Source organism: Oncorhynchus mykiss, chromosome 18 (genome assembly GCF_057628025.1).
Source record: "Oncorhynchus mykiss isolate SJ-2025 chromosome 18, ASM5762802v1, whole genome shotgun sequence".
Classification (NCBI taxonomy): Eukaryota; Metazoa; Chordata; class Actinopteri; order Salmoniformes; family Salmonidae; genus Oncorhynchus; species Oncorhynchus mykiss.
This window is the reverse complement of record NC_143039.1, coordinates 20162658-20174506: the sequence shown is the minus strand read 5'-3', so window position 1 is coordinate 20174506 and position 11849 is coordinate 20162658. Positions and strand designations below refer to the sequence as shown.

The 11849-nt window shown below is 43.5% G+C and overlaps 1 protein-coding gene across 2 annotated transcripts; it reads right to left on the bottom strand.

The window, feature by feature from the left end:
* Nucleotides 1-1827: 1827 nt before the first annotated feature.
* LOC110497019 (ubiquitin-protein ligase E3A) lies at nucleotides 1828-11767 on the bottom strand. 2 transcript variants are annotated; one of them, XM_036951315.2, is made up of 12 exons: nucleotides 11058-11767; nucleotides 10267-10311; nucleotides 9495-9733; nucleotides 8643-9322; nucleotides 7991-8557; nucleotides 7672-7816; nucleotides 6875-7080; nucleotides 6476-6640; nucleotides 6143-6298; nucleotides 5972-6045; nucleotides 5630-5773; nucleotides 1828-3744 (listed from the first exon to the last, which is right to left on the bottom strand). In XM_036951315.2, exons 1-12 carry the CDS (start codon nucleotides 11129-11131, stop codon nucleotides 3624-3626), a joined length of 2616 nt encoding a protein of 871 aa, XP_036807210.1. In that variant the 5' UTR covers nucleotides 11132-11767; the 3' UTR covers nucleotides 1828-3623. The 2 variants fall into 2 exon arrangements, with proteins under 2 accessions (XP_036807210.1, XP_036807211.1); XM_036951316.2 differs by having other exon boundaries at nucleotides 10900-11341.
* Nucleotides 11768-11849: the final 82 nt, after the last annotated feature.

Below are 11849 nucleotides of genomic sequence, written 5' to 3'. Positions count from 1 at the left end.
GCATTCTAACCATTACAATGAGCCAGTCCTCCTATAGCTCCTCCCACCAGCCTCCACTGGTCAAAAGTATACCTAGATTCAAACATAAACTCAGCCAAAAAAGAAAGTCCTCTCACTGTTAACTGCGTTTAAGGCAAACTTAACGTGTAAATATTTGTGTGAACATAAGATTCAACAACTGAGACATAAACTGAACAAGTTCCACAGACATGTGACTAACAGAAATGGAATAATGTGTCCCTGAACAAAGGGGGGGGGTCAGAATCAAAAGTAACAGTCAGTATCTGGTGTGGCCACCAGCTGGATTATGTACCGCAGTGCATCTCCTCATGGACTGCACCAGGTTTGCCAGTTCTTGCGATGAGATGTTACCCCACTCTTCCACCAAGGCACCTTCCCGGACATTTCTGGCGAGAATGGCCCTACCCCACACCTTCCGATCCAACAGGTCCCAGATGTGCTCAATGGGATTGAGATCCGGGCTCTTCGCTGGCCATGGCAGAACACTGACATTCCTGTCTTGCAGGAAATCATGCACAGAACGAGCAGTATGGCTGGTGGCATTGTCATGTTGGAGAGCCATGTCAGAATGAGCCTGCAGGAAGGGTACCACATGAGGGAGGAGGGTGTCTTCCTTGTAACGCACAGCGTTGAGATTGCCAGCAATGACAGCAAGCTCAGTCCGATGATGCTGTGACACACCGCACCAGACCATGACAGACCCTCAACCTCCAAATCGATCCCGTTCCAGAGTACAGGCCTCGGTGTAACGCTCATTTCTTCGACCATAAACGCGAATCCGACCAGCACCCCTGGTGAGACGAAACCGCGACTCGTCAGTGAAGAACACTTTTTGCCAGTCCTGTTTGGTCCAGTGACGGTGGGTTTGTGCCCATAGGCGACGTTGGACGACGTTGTTGTCAATTTATTGCCCTGGCCACATCAGCAGTCCTCATTCCTCATGCCTCCTTGCAGCATGCCTAAGGCACTTTCACACATATGAGCAGGGACCCTGGGCAACTTTCTTTTAGTGTTTTTCAGAGTCAGTAGAAAGGCCTCTTTAGTGTCTTAAGTTTTCATAACTGTGACCTTAATTGCCTACCGTCTGTAAGCTGTTAGTGTCTTAACGACCATTCCACAGGTGCATGTTCATTAATTGTTTATGGTTCACTGAACAAGAATGGGAAACAGTGTTAAAAACCTTTACAATGAAGATCTGTGAAGTTATTTGGATTTTTACAAATTATCTTTGAAAGACCGGATCCTGAAAAAGGGACGTTTCTTTTTTTGCTGAGTTTAGTTATTTGTCCTGCTTGTTTGATAGGCTTAAAGTGATACCAAAATGTTTTTATTTTGTAATAAATATATTATCCAAAATTGGTCTGTATTTGAATCCAAAAGACACTGGTAGTTGAATTTTGCTGCTGGTGTGCTTTTGAAATGTCTTGGTCAGTTGAAATGTACATTATCTGAAAATAATTGGATGTTTTTGGCTTACTATCATTTCCAAGTCAATTCCACTTAAACTCAAGATTGTACTGTACTTGTTAAAACTAAGAAGCTTAAAAACGGTCAAATCAAATGCAAACATATTTATTTGAACTTTCAGTGATATGTTCTCTTTTCAGAGGTAGAACAACTCGGCTCTTTTAAGCCAATCGACTGAATGTATGTTGAATAAATTAACATGTCTTGGTTAACTTCACTGGGGTACGAGACAGTAAAAAAGTGGAAGAGTACTTCAGAATCATAAATTACACAATCCTCAAAAGTCTTACAAATCCATCTGTTCGCATATGATTAAATGAACTCTTCACCAAGTACAAGTTGGAAAAAAGCAGTCACTTTTATTTAGCATGTTTTCACAACACTTGATTTGAAGCCTTTTTATCAATTACATTTTTTTTAAAAGGTAACAGTTAACTCAAACCAACCTATAAACTGACTGCTTCAATTCCAAGATCAGGGTGAACGTTGTCCATTCTCTGGGCCCTGGAGTCCTTTTAAGTGTACAGGCGAGCAGCAACTTCAGCAGTACAAAACAGAGATACAAATGAATGAGGTACAGCAGAAACCCAAAGAAGCGATGGAGGAAGGGAAGGCTCAGGGCACAATATCTGAAATGTATTTGTTGGGGCAGGTTCTTCACAAGCAGCCCTGAGCACCGTTGAAAAGTGACATTACTGCGAGCTGGCTGACTGCTTACTGACTGAAAGACGGCATCAGGATTCAGGATCCATTGACATTCCTAAGCAGTGATTACATCCCTATGGAATTGTCCAGAAACTAAAAGACAAAGAAACAAATCAACTGTTTACTGTGCCAGGGCTGAAGGAATTTTCACAGCTAGCTTTCCCAAATCGAAAATGAACCATTTAAAAAAAAGGTCTGTCGTAAGTTATTTTCGACACAGAGACAAATCTTCTAGATCGCTCCAGGATCACTGGAGAGCAAAGATTTGTCAGTAACACTTGGCAAATGTCTGTAGACATTTCATTTAGTACAAAATGCCTTGATTTTAAAAGGAAGATAAACCTGGGACATATTTGGGGTTGGTCTTCTAGAAGTGTAGACAACCAGAATAAATGCTATTCTGATGATATAAATGTACTGAGGATTACAATATAATACCGGTTAGACACGGGCAACAAAGGAAGACTTCAGAAATTATTTTTTTTGAGAACAATCATGTAATTGTAGCCAAAAAATTATAATTCTGAAAATGTCTAAGTGCACTTACAACAGCTCCGACAAAGTTTCAGTCTACTCTCAGTGCTCCAATGGCGAAAATAATGTATGTGTCCCAAATGGCACCCTAATGGGCCCTAGTCAACAGTAGAACACTAGATAGGGAATAGGGTGTCATTCAGGACAGATGCTCAAGGTAAACATTTTCTGAAGATGCTGTCTGAATGAAATTACTTTCCAAGCTCCAAACACTTCCATGACAAATGGAGTCTGGTTCGATTGGCTAAATAATATGGAAGGTGTGTGTGTGTGTGTGTGTGTGTGTGGGGGGGGGGGGGGGGGGGGGGTAGGACATCATATACACGGTTTCCCTCGTCACATCAGCTTCTGACTGCAGCGATGCAACCGAACGATCGCAAAGTAACAGACTGCAAAGAGGACTGCAATGCATGAATGGATGCAGCCTTTTCTGTCTCACAAATGGTAAAATGTTTCTACATCGTCATTGTCACAATCCAGATTATTAAATAATCCCAGCCCTCCCCTTTCCCAACAAAAAAAAGGTGTTATTCCAGTCAAGGATCAAAATAACCGATTTCAACCTTAAAATAAATATTAAGGGGGAAACAATCCCCTGTACATAAAATAAGATAAAGGATGCGTTCAGAACACATTCACACGTGGGAATTGAAACGTACTTTAGATCACATGAAGTTCAATGAAGCTGCTCCAAGAGATCGGGACGCTGGCACAGACAAACTCCACTACTAGAGTGCGCTACCTTTAGATTAACCATTGTGTTGATTTTCGGCTTTTCTCATCTCGAATCTTGAACAATTTTGTGTTGGTTGGTCATCTTTCGTTTATTTTTTCTGATATGGGGGAAGGAGGGAGATTGTGAAAAGGAGTCCTCTTTCAGTGTGGCAGCCATGGCCTCAGAGCATCCCAAACCCTTTGGCATAGAGGATGGCTTTGAGCAGTCTCTCTCTCAGCTTCTCCTTGGTGTCGTACTCCGGGAGCAGCAGCACGTTGAAGCAGGTGTGAGATGTGGGTAACCTGCAGAAAGGGGCAGAGGAGAGGGAAGGGGTCAAAGGCCATTCCAATTGTTAAGGTCAACAGGCCATTCATTTGGAATGGGATTACCTTGAAGTTCCACTGTAATCTGAAGCCAATTCATCAATTTCCCCTCAAACCAAATGCATGCAAAGTACATGGTTATTTTTATTCATTTATACAGTGCCTTGCGAAAGTATTCGCCCCCCTTGAACTTTGCGACCTTTTGCCACATTTCAGGCTTCAAACATAAAGATATAAAACTGTATTTTTTTGTGAAGAATCAACAACAAGTGGGACACAATCATGAAGTGGAACGACATTTATTGGATATTTCAAACTTTTTTAACAAATCAAAAACTGAAAAATTGGGCGTGCAAAATTATTCAGCCCCTTTACTTTCAGTGCAGCAAACTCTCTTCAGAAGTTCAGTGAGGATCTCTGAATGATCCAATGTTGACCTAAATGACTAATGATGATAAATACAATCCACCTGTGTGTAATCAAGTCTCCGTATAAATGCACCTGCACTGTGATAGTCTCAGAGGTCCGTTAAAAGCGCAGAGAGCATCACGAAGAACAAGGAACACACCAGGCAGGTCCGAGATACTGTTGTGAAGAAGTTTAAAGCCGGATTTGGATACAAAAAGATTTCCCAAGCTTTAAACATCCCAAGGAGCACTGTGCAAGCGATAATATTTAAATGAGTATCAGACCACTGCAAATCTACCAAGACCTGGCCGTCCCTCTAAACTTTAATCTCATACAAGGAGAAGACTGATCAGAGATGCAGCCAAGAGGCCCATGATCACTCTGGATGAACTGCAGAGATCTACAGCTGAGGTGGGAGACTCTGTCCATAGGACAACAATCAGTTGTATATTGCACAAATCTGGCCTTTATGGAAGAGTGGCAAGAAGAAAGCCATTTCTTAAAGATATCCATAAAAAGTGTTGTTTAAAGTTTGCCACAAGCCACCTGGGAGACACACCAAACATGTGGAAGAAGGTGCTCTGGTCAGATGAAACCAAAATTGAACTTTTTGGCAACAATGCAAAACTTTATGTTTGGCGTAAAAGCAACACAGCTGAACACACCATCCCCACTGTCAAACATGGTGGTGGCAGCATCATGGTTTGGGCCTGCTTTTCTTCAGCAGGGACAGGGAAGATGGTTAAAATTGATGGGAAGATGGATGGAGCCAAATACAGGACCATTCTGGAAGAAAACCTGATGGAGTCTGCAAAAGACCTGAGACTGGGACGGAGATTTGTCTTCCAACAAGACAATGATCCAAAACATAAAGCAAAATCTACAATGGAATGGTTCAAAAATAAACATATCCAGGTGTTAGAATGGCCAAGTCAAAGTCCAGACCTGAATCCAATCGAGAATCTGTGGAAAGAACTGAAAACTGCTGTTCACAAATGCTCTCCATCCAACCTCACTGAGCTCGAGCTGTTTTGCAAGGAGGAATGGGAAGAAATGTCAGTCTCTCAATGTGCAAAACTGATAGAGACATACCCCAAGCGACTTACAGCTGTAATCGCAGCAAAAGGTGGCGCTACAAAGTATTAACTTAAGGGGGCTGAATAATTTTGCACGCCCAATTTTTCAGTTTTTGATTTGTTAAAAAAGTTTGAAATATCCAATAAATGTCGTTCCACTTCATGATTGTGTCCCACTTGTTGTTGATTCTTCACAAAAAAATACAGTTTTATATCTTTATGTTTGAAGCCTGAAATGTGGCATAAGGTCGCAAAGTTCAAGGGGGCCGAATACTTTCGCAAGGCACTGTATATACACACAGTTGAACACATTTGCTAGTTGCATGTTTCCAACGTGATGTGAGTGAGCAATGTGGGCTGCAGACGGAAAACATCCTCACCTGTCTGTGTCGGGGCCGTTCTTGGCGATGATCATCTTGAGCTTTCCCAGGCCTCCGACAGGGGCTCTGTCTGTGCCCGTGGTGAACTGCAGGAACAGCCTCTTCTGCTCCTCAGCAAACGAGTGCAGCGTCTCCCAGAACTCCCTGGTGGGTCAAGTACAGACAAGGCTTTATATTAGTGTCCTATTCTGGGTTTTTGGTCACTGTCCCTGATGTCAGCAGCAGATCAAACTGCTGAATTTCAAAATGGTTAGACTGTCCTTTCTGCAGTCAAGTCCCCTTTGAAGTAATGGTCCATCACCTCCACACACACACACACCCTAAAATAAAGCAATTCCTTACTTAATGATGCGTGAATCTCTGCTGTAGCCGCCATCATATTCTGTCGTTTCTTCAAGTGCTTGAAAGTCTAGGTTCTGTGTGTGATATACACATTATGGAGAGTTAAAGATCACATTTAAAAAACACAAAAAAATAAATACAAATGACTAAATTCTCTTTTCTACAGCTTACCCTGCTTCCACAGATGAGCAGCTCGATTTCCTCCGGCCGGAATAAATATTTCAGCGGGGACTCGTTGGTGACCATGTGAAAACCTCTTCTGAAGGCTTTGAACTGCTTCTCAACACTCTTATTCAGCATGTACTCCGCATACTGAGCTACAAACTCCTGTCGACCACAAGATGAAACAACGGCATGATTCTCTGGACGGAACACTACCTCATACTCTATTCAACCCCACTGGTCAAATAAGCTACATCTAAAATAGAAAAACCCTAATAATTAAAATGTCTAAAAGCATGATTTTGAGTGAAATAATTTTCTCCAAAAATTCTTGAAACTCACTTTTCTGTTCTCGTTGGTGACTGGAATTTGATCACCATTTTCCCTTAAGTCGTACATGAGGGGGTTTCCGAACAGGTCTGTCTGGGATATCTGGAAGGTGATCATCATGTCCTCCTCCACACTACCCTCGTACTCTGACAGCTCCTTCAGACTCTGGTACAGAACCTGCACAGAGAACAGGACACAGGGGAGAGCAGACAGAAACACCTTATCAATAACACCATTTCAATGGTATTTATCTGTTAAGGTCTAGATTGCCCTGAAAGAAATTGCTAAGTAAAATGTAATGTAACACCATAGGAGTCTACAGCCATGTCGGAGCACAAAGGTTTAAATCCCACTCTGGAGATGAATATCATTAAGCTAATTGTATTAATAAACAGGACTTCAAATACTAACCGGATTGGAGTCTGCGAGGTCCCGGAAGGTTCCTTTCTTGCCCATGAGCTTTCTGTAGACCACCATGGGGAAGTGAACGTCCAGGATGCAGTTGTTGTAAATGGCCAGGCCAAGGACGATGCCGATCAGCGTGAACTGACCCTCGTTTTCAAACGACGACGGGTTGAACCAGAACATCTTGGTGCGCTCGTCGTACGCAAACATTCCTGAGGAGAAGGACAAGGAACCACCTTTACAATATACAACACAAACCAACCACATCCACTGCAGTAACGACGAGGACCTTTATAAAACACAACAGCAACACAAACCAACCACATCCACTGCAGTAACGACGAGGACCTTTATAAAACACAACAGCAACACAAACCAACCACATCCACTGCAGTAACGACGAGGACCTTTATAAAACACAACAGCAACACAAATCAACCACATCCACTGCAGTAACGACGAGGACCTTTATAAAACACAACAGCAACACAAACCAACCACATCCACTGCAGTAACGACGAGGACCTTTATAAAACACAACAGCAACACAAACCAACCACATCCACTGCAGTAACGACGAGGACCTTTATAAAACACAATATACAACACAAACCAACCACATCCACTGCAGTAACGACGAGGACCTTTTTAAACACAACAGCAACACAAACCAACCACATCCACTGCAGTAACGACGAGGACCTTTATAAAACACAACAGCAACACAAATCAACCACATCCAATCCCAGTCTCACAGTGACGGGTCAGCAACGTATCGACCGACTGACGACTTGGTTTCTCACCAATATCTGGGTTGAAGATCTCCTCCACGACGAGCTGAAAGAACTCTTTGGAAACCCCTCCTTCATCTACACCTTGTTCTCCTTCAAACTCCACATACAGCTGCTTCTTCAAGTCTGCAGGATTCTCCATGGCGATCATCTCAAGCTAACAGGAAAAATAGAAGTAAAATAATGATCTAATACTAGTGTGAGGAATATAGTGGACACTCTCTCCAGTCAGTACAAACACCACTCCAATGCTTTTAAATCCTTGAGGGGGAGTAGACGAAACAAGTACACACTTCGGGGTGGGAGAAACTAAACAGGGCCTTGGACTTACCCTGACGAGGGCATCATCGATGATGTGGTCTCGGCGTACTTTAAGCCTCAGGTAGGGGTTGAGCTGTTGTCCCTGCACCAGGCTGTAGAGTACTGTGATGCGTCGCTCGCTGTACATGCGGATGCGGTTGTCGTAGTACAGGCCCAGGTTCTTGGTCACGGCGTTGAGGATGAACGGACACGTCATGAAGGAGAACTTGTTCTCCGTCTCCACTTTAAAGAACGTGTAGTCCTTGTCCATCTCTAGGACTTCATTCAGGGGCTCGTTGACAAACTCCTCAAAGGGGATGAGGGGCCGCCGGCTGTCGGAAGTCCGGATGGTAAGCTCAGTCTCCAGGGGGTCCACCCGGGGGCCCTTCTTGTTTCTCCTCTCCTCCCCCAGCAGCTCCTGCAGCGTCAACTCGCTGGACTCAGGGATGGGCTCCTCGTCCTCCTCTTCGTTGTGCTCCGTGTCCACCTCCCCTCCCATGACATTTGCATAGTAGACTATCTTCAAGCACTTGGTGGCTGCCACCACTGCATCGTCGTCGTTCACCAGGTTGCGGCTGTTGAACTCATTGCTGACCACCTTAGTAATTAAAATAACAATACATTTAATTTGTATAGTGCTTTTCATTACAAGAAAATACAAAATACCAAGAGAATCTAGCTACCTTGTAGGTGATGAGCTGCTGGAAGGTCTCCATTATGCGGTGGATCTGCTCAGCACTGTAGTGAGACCACAGGCGGGCCAGCTTGGCCAGCGCGGGTAGGGGCAGCTTGCTCATGGCCCTGCAGAACTGGGGCAGAGCGATCTCCAGGTAGTCTGGGCTGTGGAGGTTACTGTTCTCCATCACCACCACAAACAAGTTCAGGTAGTTGGGGTCCCGGGAGTAGACGTTGTGGTACGTCAGGTCACATTCCACGTTGGGCGACAGGTAGACCAGTGCGTTGAGGAAGGCAGTTTCGATATTACCGTTGGACAGCAGTCTCTGGTAGACCCTCCTGACAGCGTCGATGTCCACAGAAACCTCATCAGGACCCAGCTTCCCCACATCATTGTCCCCTGATGCAGCGCCGTCTAACCGGGAAGAGGAACCGGGCGAGTCCTCCTCCATAGCAGCAGCGGAGCAGGCGGCCGCTTCCTCCTCGTCCTCGTCTTTGTCCTCGTCCTTGCTCTGGAGGGACTTGAGCTCCTCCTTGGTGGGTGGTTTGGACCGGCGGAAGCTCTGCACCAGGCCCTCTGCACTGGAGAACACCCGTCCTATGACCCGGATCAGAGGGGAGTAGTCCTCCTTCTCTCCACAGATGTGTAGGATCTCATAGACTTTATCCTCTGTTAGGTAATTCACATCTGGAAAACATCAATGTAATACAGTTAATTAAGCAGCATATGTAATATCCAGTTATGGCTAAAAAGTTAACAGTTTCAGTTAAGATCAACAGCCTGAAACTGAAATTCTGCACTACAATTGAAACACTCCAAAAAGTATTGATGCACGAATGAGTCACTTATGCCAACACACCTTTGAAGTCGTCCCTTACACAATGGTTCATAGTGGTGCCTTTCTTGGAGGGGTGTGGGTCGCACAGTTTGGCATTGTTCTTGTACAGCTCCAGGGCCTTGACGGCGGCTGCGTTGTTGTCCAAGCAGTGGGAGCCCCTGGACGAGGAGCACCACGCGTTCGAGCAGGAGTCATTCCCACAGCCCTCCGTTAACTGGTGGTAGTAGCGCTCTATTAGATGCTTGGCGGCTGCTCGCTTCCTGAATTGGAGGCCGTTCAGATTGGAAGCATGGAAAGTTATGAAACTGGCTGCAAGTCTCAATCAAAACAGCACTGAAATCAGTCTTATCAACATCCAAAGTGGTAAACATAAAAAAAAAACAAAAAAAACAAAGGGAACTTAATGTCATTTATAAATATCGATGTGGTCTTCATTGGAAATAGATAAGCCGCTAAACATTTAAGAACGAAAACATTCATTTTCATTGGGAACTTGTGGACTCAGCATCCACTGTGTGTGCCTGCTGCAGTCAGCAGACCATGCAGGAGGGAATGTGTGTGGAAGCCAAAGAGTAAAATTATTAATATGAAGGTGCATAGATGGTGACACTTTGACAAAATGACTGTGGACATTCATTGGTTAGTGAAAGGAGGGAGATATTAAATATTAGCATTCCATAGATAGTCAATTAACATGTTCTGAGGTAGGCGACTAAATTAACTTACTGTACTGTAGCTAGCTACTGTATGTTAATCACTGAATGACATGACTGACAACTTAAAATAAACTTACATTCGGCTTGCTTCCGTGTTTTCTATGTCAGACTCCTCTTGTATTCTAAACAAACAAATACATCAATAGCTTAGGTCAGGAATATGTAGCTAAATATGTTGACAGAACCATCTAGCCTACCTACTACAGCTAGCTACAGCAGAGAAATTAACCAACTTATCTAGCGAGTGAAACGATTTTTACTAGTGTAGCGTTAGCTAACTAGCTAGTTAAGACAGCCACAACAACTAACAGTAAGTGAACGCTAGTTAATCTTATGTTAATGTAAACAAATTTCTAACTGATGATGAAATGTCTACAGGAACAGCGAATATAAATCTGCAAAGACCGATACAAGTAGCTAACGTTGGCCAGCTAGCTAACGCAGACAGAGTGATGACCGTGCAGCTTGCTTGCTAAGTAGCTAGTCGTTCAGGCGATAATGTTTTAGGTAACATAGTTACAATTCAGCAATACATCGTCGTAACTGTACGTTAACGTGAAATCAGAACAGCAAACAAACTAGCTACCTAAAAGTTATGTTAATAACTAGCTAAGTAGCATTGCTAGTTAGCCAACTAGCGGTTGCTAAATGCACTTTTCAGGCCTAGCCTAGCCTAGCTGGAGGGCAACATTAACTAGCTGCCTACATACCTGGAAATCTGCAGGAATGTTGCACTTTTACTTCATTTTACATGCCAGTTACATAGCTAGCTAGCCAGAAACCATAAGTTGGGAATCATTTTATTGCAACGATACAGAAACATGCACCCTTCCCCAAACCACGACACTCTATTTATCTCCATGCCGACCTGTCGTATCCTCCTGCAGGGGATGTCTCGGCCTGTGGTAGCGCACACTCACAATCCCTCTCGTCGGAATTCATACGAGACGTTCTCCCGCAGTTGCCCGTGATCCTGTGTAACTGTATGAATTAACACTTTCTCCACAGTTTGGATAAATATTCAACAAATCGTTATGTTACTGCTCAAGGCTCTTGACGGTGATGGGCGATTTTATTGAATAAGGAACTTCATTTAAGGCCTATTTCATGCTCTAGTCTCTGTTTGGTGTTTACAGCCATCTTGACTTCAACAACCCGAACAGGGGACACGTCCCAGAATGCAATGTTGCGGTAGGAATATTTTGTTCAAAAACCTTTTCCCTCACTTTTGAGCTCAGTTCAGTCATTGAGCTACTGCAAAAAACAGTGAAGCCTTTATGTCTGTTACAAACACCTCCAAAATACATAGCTATCCAAATTAAAATTGTGGCTATCAAGTGTTCCTTGAGTCAGGCAAATGGGATTCTGCCACTGTTCACTACACCGGTGTCAGAAGTGGGATACATGTACTATCGTTTTAATTCTTAAACGTCTAAGCTGGGGGGGGTGCCCTTTAGCTATATAATATTTTTGTTTAATTATTTGATAAAATATTGAATTTGGCCTTTACTACTATAGCCTATAGAAACGCAATGAATAACACATGCATAAATGGCAACAAAAAAAAAGAAGTAAAAAAAGAAATCATAAATAATAAGGTTTTGAAGTGTCTGTCCTATATCTAAGAGATATAAGAAAACTCAGGAAATATATACTTACT

Bases quoted from the DNA above. Each gene is read 5' to 3' on its own strand.
- LOC110497019 (XM_036951315.2), bottom strand. From the start codon at position 11,131: ATGAATTCCGACGAGAGGGATTGTGAGTGTGCGCTACCACAGGCCGAG. The intron at 6,641-6,874 runs GTTAGTATTTGA...TTCTCTGTGCAG, and splicing joins ACCTCGCAGACTCCAATCCG to GTTCTGTACCAGAGTCTGAA. The intron at 6,299-6,475 runs GTGAGTTTCAAG...TGTGGTCGACAG, and splicing joins TCACCAACGAGAACAGAAAA to GAGTTTGTAGCTCAGTATGC.